This window comes from Limulus polyphemus, unplaced genomic scaffold, assembly GCF_000517525.1.
Source record: "Limulus polyphemus unplaced genomic scaffold, Limulus_polyphemus-2.1.2 Scaffold2191, whole genome shotgun sequence".
NCBI lineage: Eukaryota > Metazoa > Arthropoda > Merostomata > Xiphosura > Limulidae > Limulus > Limulus polyphemus.
Genome location: NW_013667801.1, coordinates 1 through 24,966, shown reverse-complemented (window position 1 = coordinate 24,966; position 24,966 = coordinate 1). Strand labels below are relative to the sequence as shown.

The following is a 24,966-nucleotide window of genomic DNA, read 5'->3' as shown; positions in this document are numbered from 1 at the left end:
GCCCTCGTGTACCTTTGCGCGAAAATTCAAAAAACAAAAACAACAAGAATAATAAATCTAGATAATCACATTATTAAAAAAGTATTTGTAGTTCTTGAACTGTTTATCTGTAGTCGTCTTCCTCTTATTTGGTCTCTTTATACACCAATTAAAAAAGTAAGTTACAGACGGAATCCACCCAAGTTATTAACTCCATTGAATTTACTAATTTTTCCATAAAAATAACGGATATATTTGACTCCAATATTCATCCGCCAATGTGTCATTTTTCAAACCCAGAAGAGGAAAAACGAAAGTAAAGACGCTCTTATGCAAGTTTTTCCTTGTACTGAACCATTATGTTTAGAGAGGAACAAAAAAGAAAATAGTAGTTACAGTTTGTTATATTGCTAATTCTCTAGAGGATACTTGCTCGTAACCATGGTAATATAAAAGAAGTGACGTAATAATAGAAACGACTTATATTGGTGATTTTGTTGCTTTAATATCTTTACTGCTTGTTGATACACCGTTTCCCGCATTTTTTTCTGTACAAGCCGCCAGAAAAGTAACACATATTAACACTTCGTTAATAAACAAGAACTATTATGCAAGTACAAGCCCACAATTTGAAAATTAAACAACAAGTTCGAGAATCACTACGGGAATAAATTAATGATTGCGTTGAAAGGTAAAACGATAATAGAAACGAAGTTAAAGAAATTGTTGGGGACAGTTTTATTTATTGCTATAAGAGAAGTGGGTAAGCATGGTTGCTGTATTGAACGACCGTGGTACACGTACACGGTTTCGGAGCCGTAATAATTTCACACTCACGATAAATTATTTACAGCTCTCTTTTCTTCCAGGGACGACTATATGGGTATTATTTTAGGAACTAGACTAAAATAGTCAAGGGTATGATATAGGTTGTTAAAAAATACACGAATGTCATTTTATGTATATGCAACGCTTTGCCTTTTCCTGATTAATACTTGTGACTACCACTAGAGTGCAAAAATATCTAATTTTTAAATTACTTAACGTTGAAAGAGATGTCACATTTATTTAGATAAATATATAATGTTACAGTGGTGTATTATGAATTACTATTGCCTTAGATTAACAGCTTTTTTCGGCACAAATTAAGTAAGAAAAACAATACAAGTTTACAAAAATATAAAGTTAACTACCCGACTAGTTTCGACATACCACGTGCGTCATTTTTATACCCTTGAAATTTGACGTACGTGATACGTCGAAACTAGACGGGTACTTTTCCTGAAAGGGTCAACTGTTTTAACCACTCATACCACAGTACAGTAGTGTTATCTGTTAGCCAGCCAGTAGATGCTAAAAGGAACATTTAACGTTGCAATCTGTACTGTCGTGACGTTAGTAAAACGTGCGCATGCAATGAATCAAGAGAAGAATTATATACTTTTTTGGCTACAACACAGCATGACATATGAACTTCAAAAGCAAGAAATAAAGATATTTGTTACTCTTAATTTTGCTTTTATTTACTCTTGAAACAGAATACTGGGGATCATGTGGAAGTACATCTAGTTAACTTTATATTCTTTGTAAATTTGTGTTGTGTTCCTTACCTAATTTGTGCTTTAAAAGCTTTTAATTTTTATAAAATTTACAGGTAACACAAAGTACTGCCTAATTTCGTTAAACACGAAACAGTTTCTTTATCCATATGATTGTATAATTCATTCAGAATATTTAAAATATGAAAACTTGTTAATTTGTTTGAGTGAAATAAGAAGGAGAATGTTAATCCTATTATTGCTAGTCGAGTAGAAACTATTCATTTTGTCAGCATATAAACAACCCTTTACATACACTGAAAACACTGAGAGAAGAAAGAAACGTTATAACATGTTTTTGACAGTCAATCGCTAGTCAAGAGCTTATTTTATTGTATGCGCGTAGGAATAAACGTATATTTATGTATATACTGATGTTTTTCAGTATTCTTTTCGCTGACATTGTTGGGTTCACAATGTTGGCCTCCCAGTGTACAGCTCAAGAACTTGTTATACTGTTGAACGAACTCTTTGGAAGATTTGACCAACTAGCCAATGTAAGTATTAGATCTTAGTTCATTGGATAAACAGTCACTATTCTGTTGTATAAACGGCTGAAATATTTTATTTTTCATTAATTCACTTAGACTGTATTTCATTTTCAAGCTGTTCATTGTATTTGTTTCCTTGGATATAATGCGCAAGTTATATTTAAGCGTGTTTATTTCATGATATTCTAAACTGATCCACCATTTTTTGCATTGTTTAAAACTTCGTCAAATAAGAATAATAAAACACTGAAATGGTCAGTAAATGAAATAGAACAATTAGACTTTGTTCACTAAGATCAAAATAAATATCTCAGTAACACGTGAGTCAGTCTGCTACCCGTGGAAGACGTTTGGACCATTGCCTTCATGTGTCTGATTTTTTAAATTTCTATTAGACAACATGAATCAGCAGCTTAATGGTATGTGCAACACGTGCTGGTGGTAAAGACTATACTTGTGTCAAGCTACAAATAGCTGGAAGTGCTTTGTTTGTGTTCTCAGATAAAAATCACCAGAAATAAACTTACCTTTAACTCCACTTCAAGTCTTGTGGCTAGACATTTTGGGCAAACTCAATCTGTCCTTTACAGATAACTTTTAAATTAGGCTGTTATTTTTGGACGCTCAAGTATTCCGATAGTAACGCAGGTTCCACTGAAATGATTGAAAATGTTTTATTTTTGGCATCGTAATCTCTTTACGGCTGTTGTTAAATTACATTGACCTCTTTTAAAGCTGAAGAAATTAATAGAAACCATATGTTTATGTATTTATATATACATTACATACTACTACTACTATAAAAATGCACCATCACTAACAACAAAAAAGACTGTTTTTTGGTTTAGTTCGACAACATTTGTAACCAAGAATAAATAATTGAGATGCTAAATTGATCACATCGTGGGCCGTTCTTTATGCCTTTTTTTTTGAGAAACTAAATTGATTTGTTTGTTTGTTATTAAGCACAAAGCTACACAAAGGGCTATCTGTGCTCTTCCCATCACGGGTATCGAAACCAGGTTTCTAGTGTTGCAAGTCCGCAGGCATACCGCTGTGCCACTGGGGGGGGGGGGCGCTAAATTTATCACACCATGGGTCGTTATTTATGTCTTTTTGTTTTGTTTTTGAGAAGCTAAACCGATCGCTACTTGAACCTTTCTTTATGCCTTTTTTGGAGAAACTGATTTGATCACATCGCGGGCAGTTCTTTATGCCCCTTTTTTTTTTGAGAAACTAAATCAACCATATCGTGGGCTATTCTATATGCTTTTTTTTTTAGAAACTAAACTGATCGTATCTTGGACCGTTCTTTACGCTCTTTAGTTGTTCAGTGAATCACAAAATCAAAACCCCATAAACCCGACCGTTTGTGGAAAGTACTTTACTGTTAGAAACGGCTTACTGAATGTTTCGTAAATTGCTTTTCTTCATTACAATTGACTTAGTTATTTTAATTATAGTATTAATTTTAAATATTTATTTCACGATGTCGTTATCTATTGAATTGTTATCTTGTATCTTCATTAAAAATTATTATTCTTATTTTTACTGCACCGTCTGTTCTGTCCTTCTACTCGACCTAATATTTAAACAGTAGCGTGTCTTAGTAATTTATCTCAAATGATAAGCTACTCTAAAGTTGATCTGTCGGAGCAGTTTAATTGGCTTTCACCTCTCACTAATCCCCGGTGGGTAAGCGATTAGCTTATGAGCTTACAACGCTAAAATCTGGGGTTCGCTACTCTACAGTGGATAAAGCGCAGATAGCCCACTGTATAGCTGTGTACTAAAATCAACGAAACAAGTCATTTTTTCACTATACATTGTCAGGGGTGTACTTAAAGTTTTACATATACTGGTGTGATGCTTTTCAAAGGATAGGGAAATTGATAGTGCAAGAAGCAAACGACTAGTTATATTTTACTCTTTCTTTCATGTTCGTTATGTTAGATATGTGTAGGTAGCTTGCTTTGATCACAGGTTATTAAATGATATTTTTCTAAACGCTCGGGTTATTGCTCTTTTTAGTTTGTTATAAGTTTGAAAATTAGTTTTAAGTACAGTCACCATATTTTAAGGATACAGTTAGATCCTCTTAAAAATATTATACAATTTCATGTTAGAAGTAATAAAACATTGACAGATAATTAACACAGTGATTAAATTTTCGTAACATTCAACATGTTTTTTTGTTTTTTTTTCAGTTTTAAATTTAGTGGAATATTTCTCAACAGGTGATGTGTTACTTGATAAACACTAGTATGTAAAATTTGATATTCCAAATGTACAGAAATATCTTCAAGTGTAGAGATGCTTCTATGAAATCACAGATTCCTAAATGTTTATTGGATATCTATTTCTCAGGAAAATATAACAGAATATTCTGCCAAATTTTCAACACGTTGTAGCAAACCAGTAGCCTTGTGTTGTAAAGAAAAACAGAAAACTCGCCTGATGGGATGATTGATGGCTACAGCCCCGCACCACCGGTATCTGATTCACCTCTTCTAAATTTTATTTATAAAGCTTCAGCATCGACAGAGTAAAACAATGATCTCTAACCATCAAATAAATACTCATTTTAGCAGGAAAGCAGCCATTTCATGTAATAATATCTTTTAAATCATTTTCTTGTTTTACCAACAGGATAACCATTGCCTTCGGATTAAGATTCTCGGGGACTGTTACTACTGTGTTAGCGGACTTCCCGAATCTCGAGTAGATCACGCCCTCTGTGCTGTTGAGATGGGTTTGGACATGATAGATGCTATAGCGTAAGAGTAGTATTTGTTTTCCAAGAAATTCTTTATAGTGTAACTTGTATTTACATTTCTTATCAATGGATTTTTAAACTAGTTTTTATTGTCTTGAAGTATTTAAACCAACTTAATAATTATTATTATTATCAGAGAAAACTTTAAGAAAGCTTCTTGTACTTTTTTCCAACTTCATAATTCCGTTTATATCTTAAAGAGATTTTGAAGAATTTTTACTGACCCTTTTCTTCTTACGAAGTTCTTTGAAACATCTGCGATTAGAGAAAAAATATTTTTTGTACTGTAGTCCACGAGATTTTCAGAGTGTTTACGGAAGCTCGCAAAAGTAACCTAGAAAATTAAGTTATCCTGTGTAAGAAAACCACTTTTATGTAGTGCTAGAGCTTTTCAATCTTTTTTTTTTCTTAGTTCTGTGAACTGGACTGGTTGCCAAGGGCATTTAGGCTGATTTACGCCATTTTGTTAGTCACTACCATCATTTGTTGACTTTATTTAATACCTGATGGATGATCAGTAACAATGTTAATCATATTGCTGATTATTTTTATTAGCCTAGAATACTTGCCCCCTCATGATTTATAGAGGCCCCAGTGTATCAGCAAGCTTTTCCATTATCCTCAGTTACGTCCATAGCTACTCAAGGGGGATTTGCACCAGAAAATAAACATCACCTCTGGTACCCCAACACGTATAGTAAGCTTGGGGGTATGAACAAAATTCGGAGAATCTCTAAGGTTTCAGTTACACATAATTCGATATCAGATTCGGGTTCAGCGACTGTGAAAACCTACTCTTAGAACTACATTTTGGCTGGATAATAGGGCTATGTCATGTAGAATAACGATATTCCCAGGGCACCTGGAGTCTACCTGCTACGTTTGGTCCAGCTAACTCCACCCACATTATACAAAGGTACAAGCTAAAGTAAAATAAGATAATGATATTAATTATAAGTAAATGTGTGATTATAGTTGCTTAAGTTTATATCAAGTATTAGCTATAGGTAGGGTTGCTACTTAAGTAGTTTTAACACCGTAGTAACAAGTCCTTATCAGATCTCTGATTAGATTGAAACATGGGTGCTTTGTTTATTTTTCCATTTTACTTTTAGTGAAAATTATTTTTTGGTCTAAACTGTTACTAAGGTAACAGCAGCATGTTTGGTACAGAATCATCATTTTGGATATGTTTTAGGTTGGTTGTGGAAGCCACAGATGTACAGTTGAACATGAGAGTTGGTATTCATACAGGACGTGTACTGTGTGGGGTTCTGGGCCTGCGTAAGTGGCAGTATGATGTATGGAGCAATGATGTGACACTGGCCAGTAACATGGAAGCAGGCGGTGAGCCTGGGTGAGTTGTGCATAGGTTAGGAAAGAAAGGTTTCTCCTGGCAAAAATGATTTATACACATTTTTTAAAAATTCAATATAAGAAAGTGTTAAAATAATAAATGTATTTTAAGTTGAAATACTTTTGTGTATTTCCAAAATAACATTTATTAAAGGGGTTTTGACCATGACTTTTAAGTATGTTTCACAGGAGGTAATATTTTATTACATTTTGTGTATTATCACTAAGTTCTAATCAATGCAAGATACCTATATAGATCAGAACTAAACATTAACCCAATAATTAACTAATGTACTGTACCATTTGAACTTATAATGATTCTATTTCGTCCATTCATCATTTTGGTACTCTTGCTGTAAGTGATATTTTTAGTTGTATTATCTGAAAAACTACTAGTAATATCTCACAAAGTTCATTTAGCTTAGGAAATTTAAGTTAGTCCTTGTACTAAGCCACCCATGCAAGATAATCCTCATAATGAAAAACTGAAAATAATAAAAGTAAGTATACACAATAAACTAATATTAAAGAAAAAACAGAATATGACTTACAAAATACATAAAAAATATACGTTTGTTTCATGCACTATTACCAGTTCTCTGCTTCTTGAAGCATGACACCAGTAACATGTGCAAAACTTAATATAATGTTCTCTAATAACATATAGTGATCACTGAAAGCCATTAACCAGCTCCAACTGCATACCTTTACAGCAGCTTAACATCTGAGGTAAATTACTACAACACATGTTAGTGTTTGGAGTTGGGTAGCAGGATGAGACAAATAATACAGCAAAGACCTAAAATAGAGATAAAAAAATAACAAATTAAATTAACAAAATAATTGTTCCACAAATAGTAAGAGTTTAATATTCTAATTAAAATAACTAAGGTAAATGTAATAAATGGAAAAATAATTCACTAAACATATTATGTGCTGTGTCTCTTCTGACATAGCTAGTTTGACTTTAGCTATCCCATACACAAATGGTGACTTTACAGAGCAGAAGTAATACATAAAGTTAGATCCCTAGAACTACCTAAAATTTATACGTGCAAATAAGATACAAGAAAGATCACTGTACTAATAATACTTAAAATAAGAAAATGGTAAAAAATGTCAACTAAATTCATTAACAGAATGTAATGAAACTAACAATCTAATTTCTTTATAAAGAACCAATATACAACAACTACAGAGAGAGAGAGGAGGGTTAAGGTAGGGGGGGGTAAAAATAAGTGGTAGTCACCATATTAAAGTTGTTCATTCATTAATTACTTTAAGTAATTTAGATGTAGATATGATAGTTTTTAAAAGGTTGTGATATTATGTGAAATTATTAATCCCATAATTGGTAGCAAGAAAATTGTTGAATTTACCAAAAATCCAATAAATCTGATGTCAGTAATTTGGCAGGAGAAACATCATTTGTGAAAAATGAGAGTGAGATTTACAAGATTCAGTAGACAGAGCTCATAATGTTGAACAAATTATATTAGATACTAATAAGATTTGAGTAGTAAATGTTGCAGCATAATTTATTTATAAAATTTGTATGTGGAAATAGAAAAATTTATTATTTCAAAATTAAAGATGTTTTATTGAAAATTTTGAATTTGAACATTGTCTTCTTAAACATGGTGAGAGATTTCTGGGATCACACATGTACTTTTTTGTTTCTTTCTCCAGTCAGATTTACTAATTAACTTTTATTTCTATAAGATACATATAAAACTTCATATATTTGAACAATTTTTTGGAAATATATTTTTGATCCTTTTATATAAAGATAACAACGTTTTAACGTTTAAAGGAAACAATTTAACCTTGTGGACCTTCCTTAACTTGGTTGATATTTTAAGAAAATTCCAGACAACTATGCCAAAACAAAAACAACATGCATAAAGGACAGACATATAAAACTAGTGTACAAACTACAATGTGGGAAAAGTAATATGTATCATACTTTTATTTGTGTCCTTTATGTGGAACATTTTTTTTTGTCTTGTTTTTAAAAGTTTATACACACAATAAGAAAGATTAGAAAGGTTGAATATTAATAAATTCTAATAAAAGAATATGTAGCAAGTGCAGCTGTAACCTGTAGTTATTTTATCATATGTAATAGGAAAATTCTGGAATTCCTATTTGTCTTGCATAAGGCAACAATAACAGAATTATTGTTTTCCATAGAGATACCACTTATAGGCTTTAGTAAGGACTACATAAAAAAAAAATTATGCTAGAAACAAAAGAACCCATCAAGAGAAAAAGTAAAAAAATAAAGTTAATAAAAGAAGTAATATAAATATAGGTGAAAGGTCCTTTAAAGGTTACCAGTTCTTAACCCTCTTAGGATATGGATCTATTGGAATAAGGAGAAGTTATAGTTCCTATTATTTTAAAACTAGGAACTTGCTATCTGATGGATATCTTAATTTTTGTTACATCTGTAGCACTTTTTGAACCTTCATTTTCAGTTTTTCACTCTTCTATATTGTCAGATTTTATTACCCCTTAGCAAAACATTTTCTGTTGGATTACTCATTGTTCAACAGATAGTAGTATCATATAAATTGTATTATACATACTAACATGTGTGTGTATGTATATTTGTTTTTTTAAAGAAAAATGTCACGTATGTTAAATTTCTCCTCCAAAGAAAAGAGATTATAAAAGCATCCTCACATCTGCAATAATTTTTATATTCAAACAAATAATATCACACGTATAGGATAGAGAAATAAAAGGTATACTCTACCAAATGGTAACAGTAGGTTATATTGTAGTTGGAAAGATACCTGCTTAAGTAGGACCTGCTGGTCTGTGGACTGGTGCTAGTTTAGAAGGAGATTCAACTGGTCTGCAAAATGGTTGAAAATAAAAAGTGTGTTTTGAAACATAGCTACTGAAATATATTGTTTTACAATGTAATATGAAAGTACTTTAAACAGTTAATATTATACAAAGTAGTCCATGAAATTTTGGGGTCAGAACTAGCTAGTCCTGAATTGGAAAAAGATTGGAAACCACTACTTTAGAGTGTTCTTAATCATAAGTAATGTTTGACAAAAGCAGCATATTGAATATTTATATATATTTTTTTCATGAAAGTTTACCCTGCCATGAAAACTGGTTGGCTGAAACAATAAAAGTATTTGAGGTATTTGTTATTGAATTAATCTCTCCAGGGCAATACCAGAAATAAGTTATAAGCTTATTTACAGACGTGTTCACATCACTCAGGCCACGTTTGATTTCCTTCATGGAGAGTATGAAGTTGAGCTTGGACGTGGGGCAGACAGGAACATCTACTTGAGAGAAAATAATATCAAAACATACTTTATTATATCACCTGCTCAACGAAGAAAGGTAAACTACGTTGTATTGTAGTTGTATTTTTTTTTTTTTACTATTGGTGGTTTACACAGATTTTCAGTTTAGTATTTGTAGCATCTAATGATTGTTTTCTTAAAACTTTTATTTTAGCATCACTGTTTCAACTTATCAAAAACCAGACAGAACTGCATGACTATCGTGTTTAACAGTCTATCATGACTATCAAACACAGAGAAAGAAGATCTTAGAGAGTGTGAAAATGTTCTGCTCATATTTGAAATAGCCATGTCTTCCAGTTAATATAAACCATACCTTTATTTTCTGGTTAAAATAAGTGCAAAAACTAATTGCTGCTGCACAATCTCTCCGTAGAACAACTTGTGTAGTTCTACAAAACATTGAAGGAAAGCACGAAAAATATCCCATTTTAAGACAAAATATTTCTGAATTTTTGAACACTTAATCACAATTCATTTCTAAAATCATATACCTAAGATAATGTTTTTAGAAATGAAAAATATATTATAAAAAGTTTTTAAAACTTCTGAACTCATAACTTTAGAATTAGTTTGTAGGAAATGTTATATCTGTCCACTGATCTGCTTGTTTTTGAAATGTTGACTTGTCTGTTATTTGTAATGAAGTAAATATTTTTCAGTATTTTACTTAAAAATATGTTACCTAAAACGTTGCTTCTAAAATTGATTACATATAAAAGTTTGCAACATCTGTGTTGTTCAAAAATACACATTATTTCCTGATACTATAAAATGTTCAAAACTAGTTTGGTCTATGTAAATATGTAAAATGTAACATTGTAAATGTATGAATACCCACTTTTATTTCATATAGTATATCAAGATTTATACTATCATCTTTTTATATTCATGTGTTTCTTTTGGTCAGTATAGTGTATTACCATCTTCTGGGGACTTTTATACTTGTTATATGTTTGTATGAACATTTGATTTATAATGTGTGTGTGTTGTCCTCTTAAATTCCTGTATATTTCAATGATCCTTTTATAATTTCTTTTCTGGTGCCCTGCAAAAAATCACGTATCTAAATATCACTAGTTATAAATAACATTCACTTTTAATTTTTGTTTATTATGATAATTCTTGAATCCTCAAAATGGCATACATTGTGTAACGATTAAAGATATGTTAATAAGCCCTGCCTGGGGCTTGAACCTTGCTTGAGCTTATGCTAGCACTCTGAGACTGGTACTTTTCCAACTGAACTATCAAGACTACAAACCCCAGGAGATAATTCCTGTCTTAATTGTTACAAATCCTATGTACTTAAGAGTCCTGAAAATGTAGTGTTTTGTTTCCTGAACAATCTGTATCTGTTATCTTAGTTAATTAACACAGAACCTTTTATCTAGTAAGGTACTGCTAACCAATTTATCGAAGATCAATTTTTCTTAGTTTCCTGAAGACATAGTTTTCTACATGTATCTGGTGCTTTATTGTAGCATGACTGTTTAAACCTCTGCATATTTTAGCCACTACTGTTCAATACACTGCAAGTGCGACATCTTGCTGGATCATCTCGTCGAAAACTCCCTTTCACAAATGTATCTAATATGGTAGTTCAACTTCTGCAGTCCATGAAGTATAGCATGGATGTTCCTTTCTCCAACTGGGCTGCTATTCCATCAACTGCTGATAAACAAAACTCAAAGGTGAAAGTTATTTGAAAATACAAATGTTCTGTATAAAACTGATTTTAATCTTTAAAAATTCCTTTGAATATATTTTACATGTTATAATTATCATTCTTAAATGTTCTTACCTTAAGTTTTTGGAAATTTGTAAATGCTTCACCACAAGTCACAGTTTTTCCTATTAACTAATAAAATGATGAATATTTCTCTCTATTGAAAAAAAAAGTATTTACATTTTATTTGCTTGCCAGGCTAATAATAATAATACAATATATATATATACTTATTATGTATCTTTTAATTGGGTTTAATTTAATAAAAAATGCATTAATGGGCTGTAACCTACACCTTATATAATGTTGTGATGTTGACTTTGCAACTTCATTATCAAAATATGAACAGGTAAAGTTTTTAAAAGTATTTTGACTGAAAATTTAAAACAAGTTGGATAAATAATAATGAAATATCTTTTATATAATTATAACTGTAAAGGTATCAAAATACAATAATATTCTATTTCAGATGAAAGTTAAACTACATTTATGTAATAACTCCTACCAGAAGATAGCTAAAAATCTTAACAATTACAATCAATAATAATTAATAATTAGTCTTAATCATGAGAAAACACAAAAAGCCTTTATGACCACTATGCCTTAGGTCATAAGATGGATGCTTTTGTATATAATAACAATAAACCCTGTTTGTGAAGTAGATGTTTACTTATAAGAACATACAAAGAAAAGTTAATACAAAGTCTTCTCCTAATGCTTTTACTGAATTTTTATTTTTAATCATTTCAATTTGTCTAGGTAAAAATGGCAGATAAGATCAGGAAGCCTTTCAAGAAGAGGTGAGCCATGTTTTTATTATATTATAACCTATGAGGATGTTAAGGAATGTGCATTAACCTGGGCTTACACCCATGGTTCTTGGATCATATTTGTATTCTGAGGTTAGTGATTTGTGTTCCAAACTTCCAGTGTTATTATATTTATTATAGAAATATGTGAAACAAGTTTGCAGAGAATCTGTTAGAGCTGTGAAGGATCATTATTACCTTTGTTAGATGCACACATCTGGTTAACAAAAATGGCATAGTAGCAGAACACCTGCATGAAAATTTAGTAAAATTACATTAATACATGTGAATAAAGATGTATTTTAATCTACCTATAGAAAGGTGAAATTCATGACTACTTTAGTCATTACATCATATACACCTTTAATTATATTACATCACTTTTATTTTTATTTCATACTTTTATTCAGATATAAGCACACTTCTTTATATTAATTTTATACTATATGGGGATGGTTTGTCTACATTTTAACCTTGAATGTGTATACAAATAGTCACTCCTGTATTATTTGTTATTTAAGATTTTCTACCATACAGTATTTTCATGCCTATTTATTTTTTAATATTTTCTCACTTTATAGTCCACATTGGGTATTTATATATACATGTACTATTTTTATTAATTAAAACAAATAATATTTCTATGCATTATGTTTTGTAAACTAACCTCTCTCAATTTTTATTCATTTAATACAAATTTTGGATTTTCATTCTGTATTTTAAATTTTGTGACTCTAGTTATTAATTACTTATTTTGACATATATTATTGAAACACGATATTAACACATATGTATTTTGTTGTTTTTTTTTGCTTTTTTTGGGGGGGTGGGGCTTGGTATGACCTACTGGTTAAAACGTTTGTGAGTCACAAAGGTCAAGGATCAAGAAGTGAGCCTCCTGGTGATTCAAAGTTAAGTTTGAGGGCGTATAATGCTAAAAATTGGGTTTCATTATCCAGAGCATAGGTAGCCTATTGTATAGCTTTGTGTTTAAAAACAATCAAAAAATTATACTGCTTGTCAGGTTTTTATATGGGGCCGGATTCTTTATAGTAGGTGTCTGTGACTTGTTGGTGATAAATTTCAACAATAAATGGACAGTACACATTCCACTTGTTTTAAAATAATATATGTATATATTCAAAACAATTCAAACATATATACAACCAAATTCATTATACTATTGATTACCACAGTTAATCTAGAGCTTTAAATAATTCTCTTTTTTTTGCAAAAGTCCACACAGGCTGGTTCAGTTACTTTAGAACCCAATTGAAAAGATATATTATTCTTTTCTATCTCTGTTGTTACAATACAAGCTGTGAAACTTTCACTTTATAAACCACCCATTATGGCTAAACTGACAATCCTGCAGTCCAATTTCACTTTTTCACTTTTACTTTTGCTAACTTACTTACTTCTCTATCTGCATGTATTTATAACTTGCGAAAGAAAAATCTAGTCCTCTAGTGACAACAATATTACACATAAGAAAAACTTAAAAGCTTCGAGTAAGATGACGTCAACAATATTATAAAAGCCTATTACAACAATTAAACTACATACACCGTGTACGACTTGTATAGAATTACATAGCAAAACTTGTCATGACTATAACTTTTAACACTCTTGTTATGAAAACTAAATGATCATTAAATATTAAATCACTAAATAAACTAACTAATAACTCTTAAACTAAACAGTATATCCAACACTGCTGAACATGCTCTGTACTTTCAGCTATACGTGTGTGTGTGAAATGAATGTGATGGTTAATTCCATTATTTAATTCAAAGAGCTGCCTTGTGGTGGTAGGTGCTGCTCTGATCAATTGTTTTCAAAATTAGGGATACCTGTTCCTGAATTTTTGGAGTCTTTGATCTGGCTGTTCCATCCATGTTCACATATGGTGTGATTCCAGATGAAAATTCCCATTCATATTTCTATATATTTTATTTGTTGTATAATTGTTTTTTGTCCATTTAACCATTTCTAGTTTTTAGTCAATCGTTTACTACATACAGACACAAGTCTGAGAGACATGTCAACCTAAAATTTATTATACTCTTTTGTTCCAAACATATTTTTTCTTCTGAATTTTTAATGATATTTTCAATCTTTTTTTTTTAAACATAATTTGGATTATTTTAATTGAAATATGTACACTGTGTTTGGTTTTTATGTTCAGTTATTAAGAACAGTGAAAGTTTGAAGTTAAAATTAGTGTTCCTTTTTTTTTACTTAAGAACTGATGTCTTAATGAATTAATATTTATTTGTTAGGCACTCCTCAGTTTACCATCAGCCAACAAATCGAGTTAACAAGTACTTGGCCCAAGCCATAGAGGCCAGAAGTGTAGACATGGAAAAAGCTACTCATGTCAGTGTAGTGACACTCTGTTTCAAAGATAAACAGAAGGAAAGACAAGTAAGTATTAAAACAAAACATTATCATTTTTCTATCCTTACAATTGTATAAACAATTCACCAGTTCCTCTAAATCTTTCAGAATTTTTAAGACAGTATCTAAAAAGTTAAATGTGTCACTCTGAATGCTTAACATATAAAAGGATATGGGAACAGTAAATATCAATTACATGTACAAGAGCTCATTGTATAAAAGATTAGGTTTTCTGATTTTTGTAGGTTTTTATATATCAAAATGAACGTAAACACTATACATCTATAGGATAAATGTTACTTTGAAAAAGATACCTAATACCAAAGATTCAATCAAGGGTAAACGTGCCTCTTATTGTAGGATGTGTGAAGGAACAATCTTTTTTTTTTTTATTCATATGCTACCTTGTTAATTCAACTTGTAGCTTATCAATTTATCCAGCTACTATATAGTTTCTCAGGTAACTGTATTTCACTCCTCCAGTATCAGGAAGACAAAGACTATGGCTTCACTACAAGCATGGCTTGTGCCCTAGCAATTTTATTGTGTATTGGCTGTATACAGGCTATAATATTGCCTAGGTAAGGTATTCCTCTTTATTATAGAAGTCCTCTTTTCAGCATTAGGTACAGTCTTTGGTAATAAACCTTTGATTGTAATATTATTTTGTTAGAAAAACATCTGCTTTCCAATAGAGTACCTTCATAATTTGAGAATTTACTTATATTCCTGCTGTCTTAAAATTACATGGCAATACTAAAATATAAAATGCTTTAATTACCGATTTGTTTTTTGCTTGCATCTTTTAATATATATTGTGTTGATTTAACTCTATATTAATATAGAAACCTACAACCTTAATTGTTATTGTAAACAAAATATATAATCAGTTTCTAAAGTATCTTAAGAGGTCAGTGCAAATAGTTATTCATAACATAATACCCATTTTGGAAGCGGTTAGGCACTAATTATTTTACGCTATGCATTGATTTTGATTGTAAGAGATTCACAAGTACAATTACATATGTAATGGTGTAACACAAAAAAATACAGTTAGTGTTTGTTATTATGGTCTCAGAGTTAAATTGCTGGTGGTAAGAGTATATGAAAAAAACAGTTATAAAAACATGTATTCATATGCAGCCAAAAGAAAGAAAAACACCAAGTAAATTAATGAAACGTTATTTCTTGGGGAAAAATTATAGCGACTAAAAGAACCTTTAATATTATATGTAGTAAACTATCTTTTTGAGTTTGAAAAATAGTAATAATGATGTGACATCACAATTTACTGTAGTGAAGTATTTAGTTATAAACTATAAATAAACAAAATAATTAATAAAGGAAGAAAATATAATACCTGAAAACAATGAGCCTTTTACTAAATACATAGAAAAGAAGAAGATATAGGAGTATTTGTTCTAACACTGCATAGTACTTAAATGTTTTTAGAAAAATCAATAGTTTTATTAGTGAATCTGTTAATCAGTATACTACATTTTTTCATAATCTGAATACCTTGATCTTGGGGAAAACACTTGAAAAGCCTATAACTAGCAGATAAATATTTACTAGCAATCCAACCATTTGTTAAAAAAAATCCCAATCAGTTTTGTAGTCACATTGATCAAATGGTACATTAAATAGTTTCACAGTAACATTAATGTAAAAGTACCTTAAATAGTTCCATAGCTACATTAGCATAACATTATACTAAATAGTTCCATAGCTACATTAGCATAACATTATACTAAATAGTTCCATAGCTACATTAGCATAACATTATACTAAATAGTTCCATAGCTACATTAGCATAACATTATACTAAATAGTTCCATAGCTACATCAGCATAACATTATACTAAATAGTTCCAGAACAAGATTAGTGTAACATTATACTAAATAGTTCTACAGAACATTAGTGTAACAGTATATTAAATAATTCCATAGCAACATTAGTGTAACAGTATATTAAATAATTCCATAGCAACATTAGTGTAACAGTACATTAAATACTTACATAGCTACATTAGTATAACAGTATATTAAATAATTCCATAACTATGATAGTGTAATGTTACATGTACATTAAATAGTTTGAAAGCTAAAATAATATATCAGTAATTCAATGAGTTTCAAATTTGAATTTTAATAATACCAAAAGCTTCAGTTCAAAGCCTCATTATTGTGTTAGTAGTTTAAGCACTTTTAAGCTATGTGAATATCCATATAACATTGTATTAGTCAGGCCAAAAATCATCATTATTTTTTAATCTTATAGAACTCTCATTTTGATAGTCCTGTTTGCTGTTGCTTTTCTTTGGATATCAGTACTGTTTGTATTATTATTGGCTGCTCGAACAAAGGTGAGAATGTTTAGACTAAGTTGTTTTAGTTACATCATTAAATGACCTTACGTCTATTTTGATGTAAACACGATGTAGATATTATTTTTGCCTTGTTGTTTTTACATTAATAATGAAGGGTTTCATTTCTTCTTATCTCACTGAGTGCATCCATATAAATAAAACCATCAGTTTACGTTTTTCTTCTTTTTTTTTAATACAATAGGAAATTACTTTTTCTTCCAATCATCATGGTTTAAAAAGATTATCGATTCACGTTGCCATATTTATGTTAAAAGTAATAATCATTTTTGTTATAATTTTACCATAAGTAAAGATATTAGGTTTTCTTGCTTGTGTTATCATTAACACTGATTTGTTTTTACCTATACTGTGTATGACATGTTAAAAAATGTCTTGTTGACACATCACAGGGTAGGGTTCCAAATATATGATTATACATTTAATGCTAGATAAATGACAAAATTTAGTTAGACATTATGAGTTCCAGTGTTTCTTTTGTGTACATTTACTACAAACTGAACATACAATAATTCCAATACTAAGTGCCTTCAAAGGCAGGGTAGCATGTACTAGCAAACAAGTAATAGCATAAATCACAAGTTTTATGCAACTAGTCCATGTGTTAAACATCCCACTTAAATATGTAATACTCCACTACTGCTGTAATATACAACTATGTGCTACCAGTGCATATTACAATGAAAAATAAATGTTAATCAGTACAAGAGATTAATTTAATTGATGGCTGGATGCACAAAAAAAAAGAAGAAAAAACATTAAAGTGTAAACAACTCAGCATAAGTTATTCCTAGCATAGATCTGACACTAAACAAAATATGTTCATCCTGTTTCCTGCTCAAAAGTAAAATGTCTGTGTTTTCTGGATTTAAAGAAAGACTTGTTACATTATATCGATGCAAGGTCTTCTTAAAATGTTTCTGGTTTTAAGGTACAGTGCTACTAAGAAGATAGAAATGAGCTTAAGAAAGAATCCAGATCTCAACTTAAATGGCACTGATGCTGAAATATTTTGGCGCACACATGCAAATTAAGATACTATATTTTACTTACTGATTGACACTTAAAATCTCGTGTATGAAATTTCTATTAAATGTTTTGTTGAAAGGCAGACAGTCTAATATGCTTATAGAGATACATTTGCTGCTGACATGTTCTTACTTCTATATTATGGTCAAAGTTTTCATTAGAATGATGCTAATTGATCATTGTAAATGAAATGATAAGAAGATATCATATCTTTATCTTGAGATAGAATATAAGAATTGAGCTTCAGATATCAGCTAAAATATTTTTTTAATTTCTAGTGTATTTCATGGGATATTAGCCGAGTATTTCTCCTTCGACTTGCCATGACAATTTTTACTGTTGTTTTGGTATATTCTGTTGCTCAAGTCAATGTGGTGAGTTTTTTATTTCATAACTTATATGTTTGTTTGTGAATGTTTTCTGATATGTAGTTGATCATGTGACATTAACTGTACATTTGTTAAAATAATTGTGTACGTAACAAAATATGCTATACTGTAAATTCAGGAAACACATCAAGTTCCAGTAAATTACCTATGGCAAATATTCTGAACTGCTATAACTTTAGTAAAAAAAGAAAAATGTTAAATCTAAACAAGAATTTCATAACACTTTACCATCAGAATGACCAACACTGAAAAGATGTTTGTATTGTATATACACTGTCTGCAAACAATTAGTAACTCCATAATCTATTTGTTTTTTGACTTTACCACAATTAAATAAATAAACAAATGATGACATGTGCTACATTGGACTATTGCATCCGTAAAAATAGCATAAGCTGTTTTTTTTGTGCCTCACTCTATTTTCAAATGAGGAAGGTTAAGGATGTGTTTGGCTTTAATAGATTCATTATTGTTGTCATCTGATTAGCAGAAGCATGGACAACAAAGACAATTAACTTACTAGGAAATCAAAGATGATCATCTCTATATGGCATGGCAGACATTGCATCAAAAATTCTATATGCAGGGGAAATTATGGATGGAAGAATCTATTACAATACAGGGATAGATCGCAGTTAAAAAGGGTTATGAAGACCAACAGGCATTCAGTGGTATAGTAGTTGACAGATGACATGAAACATGCTCTAGGACAATCCATTTTAAAAAGAACAATGTGCATTGAGCTGTGAGAAATCAATTTTGTAACTGTTTCCTGTCCACAAACCATAGTTTTAGATGACAACAGAAAGGTGCACCTATGATGTTGTAAAAACCATCAGAATTGGATTGTTGACCAACGTAAATATATTCTGTTGTCAAGTGAACCTCAATGTGTGCTGTTCTGTGAGAATGGAAGAGTCAAAGTTTAGCAACATCCCCATGAAGCTTGAGAATAACCTTCTTGCATTGTTTTCACTCTGCAAGTTGCTAGTGGAGGAGTAATAATCTGGGTGTATTTTCATGACATGGACTAGATCTCTAGATTTTTCTGAATGGTCACATTACTTTCTACAAATATCATTGTTGGATATACAAGACTGTTTGGCTTGAGAGTTATTAGTTAGTTTATTTAGTGATCTAATATTTGTTTGTTTGTTTAAATTTAAGCACAAAGCTACACAATGGGCTATCTGTGCTCTGCTCACCACGAGTATCAAAACCCGGTTTCTAGAATTGTAAGTCTGCAGACATACCGCTGTGCCACTGGGGGCCAATTTAATATTTAATGATCATTTAGTTTTCATAACAAGAGTGTTAAAAGTTAATAATTTTAAAAGTTATAGTTAGGACAAGTTTTGTTATGTAATTCTTTATGAGTCGCACATGGTGTATGTAGTTTAATTGTTGTAATAGACTTTTGTAATTTTGTTGATGTCACCTTACTCGAAGCTTTTAAGTTTTTCTTGTTATGTGTAATATTGGACTAGCTATTTCTAGATATTTCTGTCTTCTATTATATATACGTCCAGATACAGAATGAAGGTTAAGTGAAAAAAGTTAAAGTAAGTTAGTGAAAGCAAAAGGGAAAAAAAAGTGAAGCAAGACTGTGTGATTGTCAGTTTAGCCATAACTTGTGATTTCTAAAATGAAAGTTTCACAGTTTGTATTGTAACAACAGAGATAGAGGGGAATAATTTGTCTTGTCAATTGTGTTCTAAAGTAACTGAACCAGCCTGTGTGGACTTTTGACATAAAATATAGTTATTTAAAGCTCTGGATACAACTGTGGTAACCCATGAGGTAACGTAAGTGAACTTATCAGTGATTGTATTATTGTGATAAAAGAGGAGAGAAGGAATAATTTGTCTTGTCAATTGGGTTCTAAAGTAACTGAACCAGCCTGTATGGACTTTTGCCAAAAAATTGAATTATTTAAAGCTGTAGATTCAACTGTGGTAAACAATAGTGTAACAAATTTTTGTACATATGTTTGACTTGTTCTGAATATATATATATATATTCTTATTTAAAACAAGTGGATTGTGTGCTGTCCTTTCATTGTTGACATTTATTGCCAATAAGTCATAGACACCTCCTGTAAGGAATCTAGCCCTATACAAAAACTTAACATTGAAGTTTTCATCCATGCTATTTAACCATGTCAACCGACTTTGATAAATGGATCGAAAGAGGTGAGCAACTTGGGCTCAAAGATGGCAAACTACGCAAGTTCGTTAAACAGCAACAAGCTAGAAAAGTAAGAGTGTAGACAGAGAAGAGAGAAAGAAAGACTAAAAAAAGAAATGGAAATAGAGAGAGAATAAGAGCACAAATTGAGGTTGTAAAGCTCACCCAACAGTAAGAGGAAGGACCCCAAAATGAAAATTGAGTCGAGCCCTGCTCCCCAAATTTGATGAACAGAAAGACAACATTGATGCTTTCCTGGAAAAATTTGAAAGATTTGCTCAAAGTCAAAACTGGGACAAATGAGACTGGGCAGTCTGTCTTAGCCCACTTCTCACAGGAAAAGGCCTACAAGTATATGCAGGAATGATGTCAGAAGATGCCATGGACTATGAAAAATTAAAAGTGGCCTTGCTGAAATGCTTTGAACTTCTCAAAGAAAATTTTTTTTGAAAGTTAAGAAAAGTCAAACCTGACTGGAGAAACTGTATTTCAGTTTGTGGCACATCTACAGCAATACTTAACAAGATGGACTGACATGGCCAAGTGTGAAAATAGTTTTGATGGACTGGCAGATCTACTAATATGTGAACAGTTCATGATCACATGCTCAACTGACATATCACTGTTTCTAAAGGAATGAGCATCAAAAGATGTAGGCAAGATGATCAAGCTGGCAGAACAGTATATGGAAGTCCATGGAGGGAGTATAACTGGCAAGTTCAAGAATAACCAGTTCAAGTTGAAACCAGTGTTGGCTGACCAGAAACAGGATAGCCTCAAAGGTGAAAAGAACTCAACAGATAAAAGGGAGAAGAGATGCTCTATTTGTTATAAAATAGGGCACATTGCAAAGGAGTGCAAGTCCATCACCCACAATCAACAGCAGAAATATCAACATAAAGCAGCTGGAGCTACTTACAAAGATGGTACTGGTAAGAAACAAGAAAACAAGAATAGATGCTGCTTCCAGAAAAAACAGAATAGAGACAACTCATCAGATTCACCACAAGAAGGAAATGCTATCTCCATGATTAAACAGTGGTCAGTTGAAGTTAGTGATTGGGTTAACATTATCAGTGGTGATTGGAGCATGTGACAAACATCAAAAGGTGCCAACAAATCACAACAAGCCAGTAGGTGAAGGCTATGTCAGGGACAAGAAAGTGAAGGTTGTATGAGACACTGGGCGCAGCAGTGAGAACCAGTCTAGTAGCTGATGAAACACTGTGTGTGCTGATTAATGGGACAGTGAGGAAGTTTCTCATTAGTAAAAATAAAGGTGGATACAGCATGCCTCATGAGAGACCTTGAAACCATGTGGATGAAGGCATCCATTTATGACTTTGTGACTGGAAATATGCCAGACAGTAGAAGTTTGGAGGAACCAGACAGAAAGAGGGCTGATAAAGTATCTGCAGATACCACAAGAGCACAAGGAAAGAAAAGCAAGCAAGATATAAAACCCTTTCAAGTCTTGAAAAGTGACATCCTGAATGTAGGTCCACGGTAACTGAAGGAAGCACAGAAGAAAGATCTTTCACTACATAAACTTTGGGACAGGAATAGGACTTACAGAATAGAGGACTGGAAAAGAGTGCTGTACCAGATCTATCAACACAGTTCTACTGGGGAAGCTAAACACATCAAAGGCAGTCAGAATCATCTTGCTCGAAGCTTCTAAGTTTTTCTCATAATGTTTAATATTGCTGTTACTAGAGGGCTAGATATTTCTAAATTTTTCTGTTGCATGTTATAAATACATGCAGATACAGAGAGAAAGTAAGTAAGTTAGTAAATGTAAAAGTGAAAAAAGTGAAGTTAGACTACAGGATTGTCAGTTTAGCCGTAATGGGTGATTTTTCAAGTGAACGTTTCACAGCTTGTATTGTAACAACAGATATCGAAAAGAACAAATCGTCTTGTCAATTGGGTTTTAAAGTAACTGAACCTGGTTGAGGTTATGTGCTAAATTCAACCTTAAGTGTTACTTTCTGTAACAGGTCTGGTCCAAGAATATATCTACTATTTCATGAAATAGTTGTATTGCATACTACATCAGCTTGTGTATAGAAGATTGTTGTATTACAACTGTCACATGAAGCAGAGATACTTCTAGATTTTTGTAATTCACCTTTCCATTTTGAGAGCTATAGAGAGAATATGAACTGTGAATACAAATTTGGCATTTTCAAAGTGATTCCATTTGGTCATCAAAAAGAGCAGATTCATTTCTGAACTGAAGGTGTCAAAACTTATTGTTGAAGTTTCATATCAATTTTACACTTTTATACGTTTCTGATTTTTATACATTTTTGTGAGTTATTTTAATTTACCTTTACATACAATGTTTTTTATTTTCAAGCTAATTATATCACAATGCAACAGTTCTGTCCAATTTAATATTTTGCAGCAGTTATTTTTTCCTCAACAAATAAAGTGTTTATTTGTGCTTTAGCTTCAAACCAAGTCTTGTCTCATTCATTCCACCACTAGAAATCATTGCATCTTTCCTTCCACAAACTAGTTTTGGGTTTATCTTTGAAACTACCAAATACCTTCTTATGCTCCACTTTTATCCTCAAGGCAGTTGGTACTTTCAAGACCATAATTTCATCATCCACCATGCTAGTATTGTCTGTGATTGATTTGGAAGAGCATGGGGGAAGATACCACTTTCTTTATGACCACCACAATCTCAAGATCTCAATCTAATTGAAAATCTGTGGGACATAATGAACCATAATAGCAGGTAACATACTCCTTTACCTTCAACCCTGAAAGTAACATTAAACTTTTACATTCAACCCCGAAAGACTTGGAGACAGTATTTATTGAGGATTGGGTGACAATCAAAACTAGTGGAGCTTGTGCCATGAAAGAGTTAAGCTGTGTTTAAAACTTGTGATGGTGCAACAGGCTATTAGAACAGGGTTTGTAATTCATGGAATATAACTGTAGAGATTTCTGAATTAATTATAAAAAAAACAAAAAACTATTACACAAACTAAATATAAATGCATCAGGTGTATACTAAAATTACTATATGAAAACAAATAAGCAAACAAAGAGAAATTGTGTCAAAGACAGTAATTTTAAAAGCCCATATTGTTGGTAATTCATTTGTCTGTTTATTATAGTTTTTACTTCATATATCCATTATTATTATTATATGCTTGCATTTAACTAACAATATTTTCAGGATTTTGAAACTCCTTACATCACTTGATCCCTCCCTACAATTTACTATTATTAATCACATGAGTAAATTCAATCAAACTAAAACAAATTTGCGAATATTTCAACTTCAACTTTATGTAACATGCATATTCTAAAAATAGAAATTAAGTTCATCCCTTTCATCACTGATTTGATTTATCAACAATATCTTCCCAAAATGTATACAATAGTTATATAAGTAAAGCTTCTTTACATGTGTATTTCTTGTTTCATATTTATGTATCTTTGAAAAATACTATGATCTTAGGTAACTTACGTATTAGAATAAAGGAATTTTATTTGAAATATATAATTTTTTAATCTCTCTTTTAGTTTTCCTGCTTCAACAAACCAGTTTGTGTTCCATCGACAACAAATATCACACAGGCACCACTGATGTCTGATCATCGATCCTGTCCTTTACCACAATACATATACATCAGTTGTTGTTTAACTTTCTTTCCTATTGTCATTTTTCTCCGACTTTCCATTCTCTTGAAAGGAGCCCTGTTGTTACCAATGGCAGCTATTTTTCTTCTAGTAATAGAAATGACACATACATCAATATTTGATTGTTATGACATACAAACTGGGTAAGTATTCCAAGAAATACTGTTAGAGATTAGAACATTCTATTTTTTTTTCACTGAAAACATGTCATGAGCATAGAAATTAATATTTTTGGATACAGAAAGAGATATTCTGATAAGCAGAAAGAATTAACAATGGTTTATAACTTCTATGATTATCTAAACTATACTTTATATTATTTATTCCAAAAAATACAATCTAAAGCTTTAAGATGTACAAAAATCCTATAGGACTTTGTTTAATGTATTATAGAAAGCAACACTGATTCTAATTTAGAAATATCAAAATATATTTAGATTACTTAATTACAGTCACTGTGGAACTTTGTGATTAAACAAAGCAAGATTGTTTCCTTAAAAAATATAACAAACAGTTCTTTGTTCTGTTTGTGAAATTTTTATTTAGTTATTTCACAAATTCTTATATTTAAAGAAGAGATCGAAAGAACATTTCTTTTTCTGAATGACTTTTCCTGGCGTAGTGTCTTATTGCATTATTGGGTGATATTCAACAATGTAATAAGCCATATTTGGATTTGGCTATTTGCATGCCTCTGTGTTATCATGGAAAAAATTTATAATACAAAAGGATCAGATATATTTTTTATTAACTCATAAAAATGCATTTATAATAAAACAGTATGAATGAGTGATTTCAGGTAAAACTTAAAATAGTTGTTGCGTCATCGAGATCA

General features: G+C 31.1%; 1 protein-coding gene across 3 annotated transcripts in view; it reads left to right on the top strand.

The window, feature by feature from the left end:
- The window catches only part of LOC106466221 (Ca(2+)/calmodulin-responsive adenylate cyclase-like), a 94,467-nt gene extending 70,182 nt beyond the window's left edge, over positions 1-24,285 (top strand). For 2 of the 3 annotated variants that reach the window (XM_013926470.2, XM_022394185.1), the window contains 11 exons: positions 1,963-2,074; positions 4,718-4,845; positions 6,043-6,201; positions 9,428-9,572; positions 11,050-11,229; positions 12,024-12,064; positions 14,356-14,500; positions 14,957-15,054; positions 16,755-16,839; positions 18,168-18,263; positions 24,015-24,285. In XM_013926470.2, coding sequence (XP_013781924.1) covers positions 1,963-2,074; positions 4,718-4,845; positions 6,043-6,201; positions 9,428-9,572; positions 11,050-11,229; positions 12,024-12,064; positions 14,356-14,500; positions 14,957-15,054; positions 16,755-16,839; positions 18,168-18,263; positions 24,015-24,278 — 1,453 coding nt within the window. In that variant the 3' untranslated portion in view covers positions 24,279-24,285. The remainder of the gene's footprint in view (positions 1-1,962; positions 2,075-4,717; positions 4,846-6,042; positions 6,202-9,427; positions 9,573-11,049; positions 11,230-12,023; positions 12,065-14,355; positions 14,501-14,956; positions 15,055-16,754; positions 16,840-18,167; positions 18,264-24,014) is intronic. The other variant, XR_002612142.1, reaches the window with a different exon arrangement.
- The last annotated feature ends 681 nt before the right edge of the window (positions 24,286-24,966 follow it).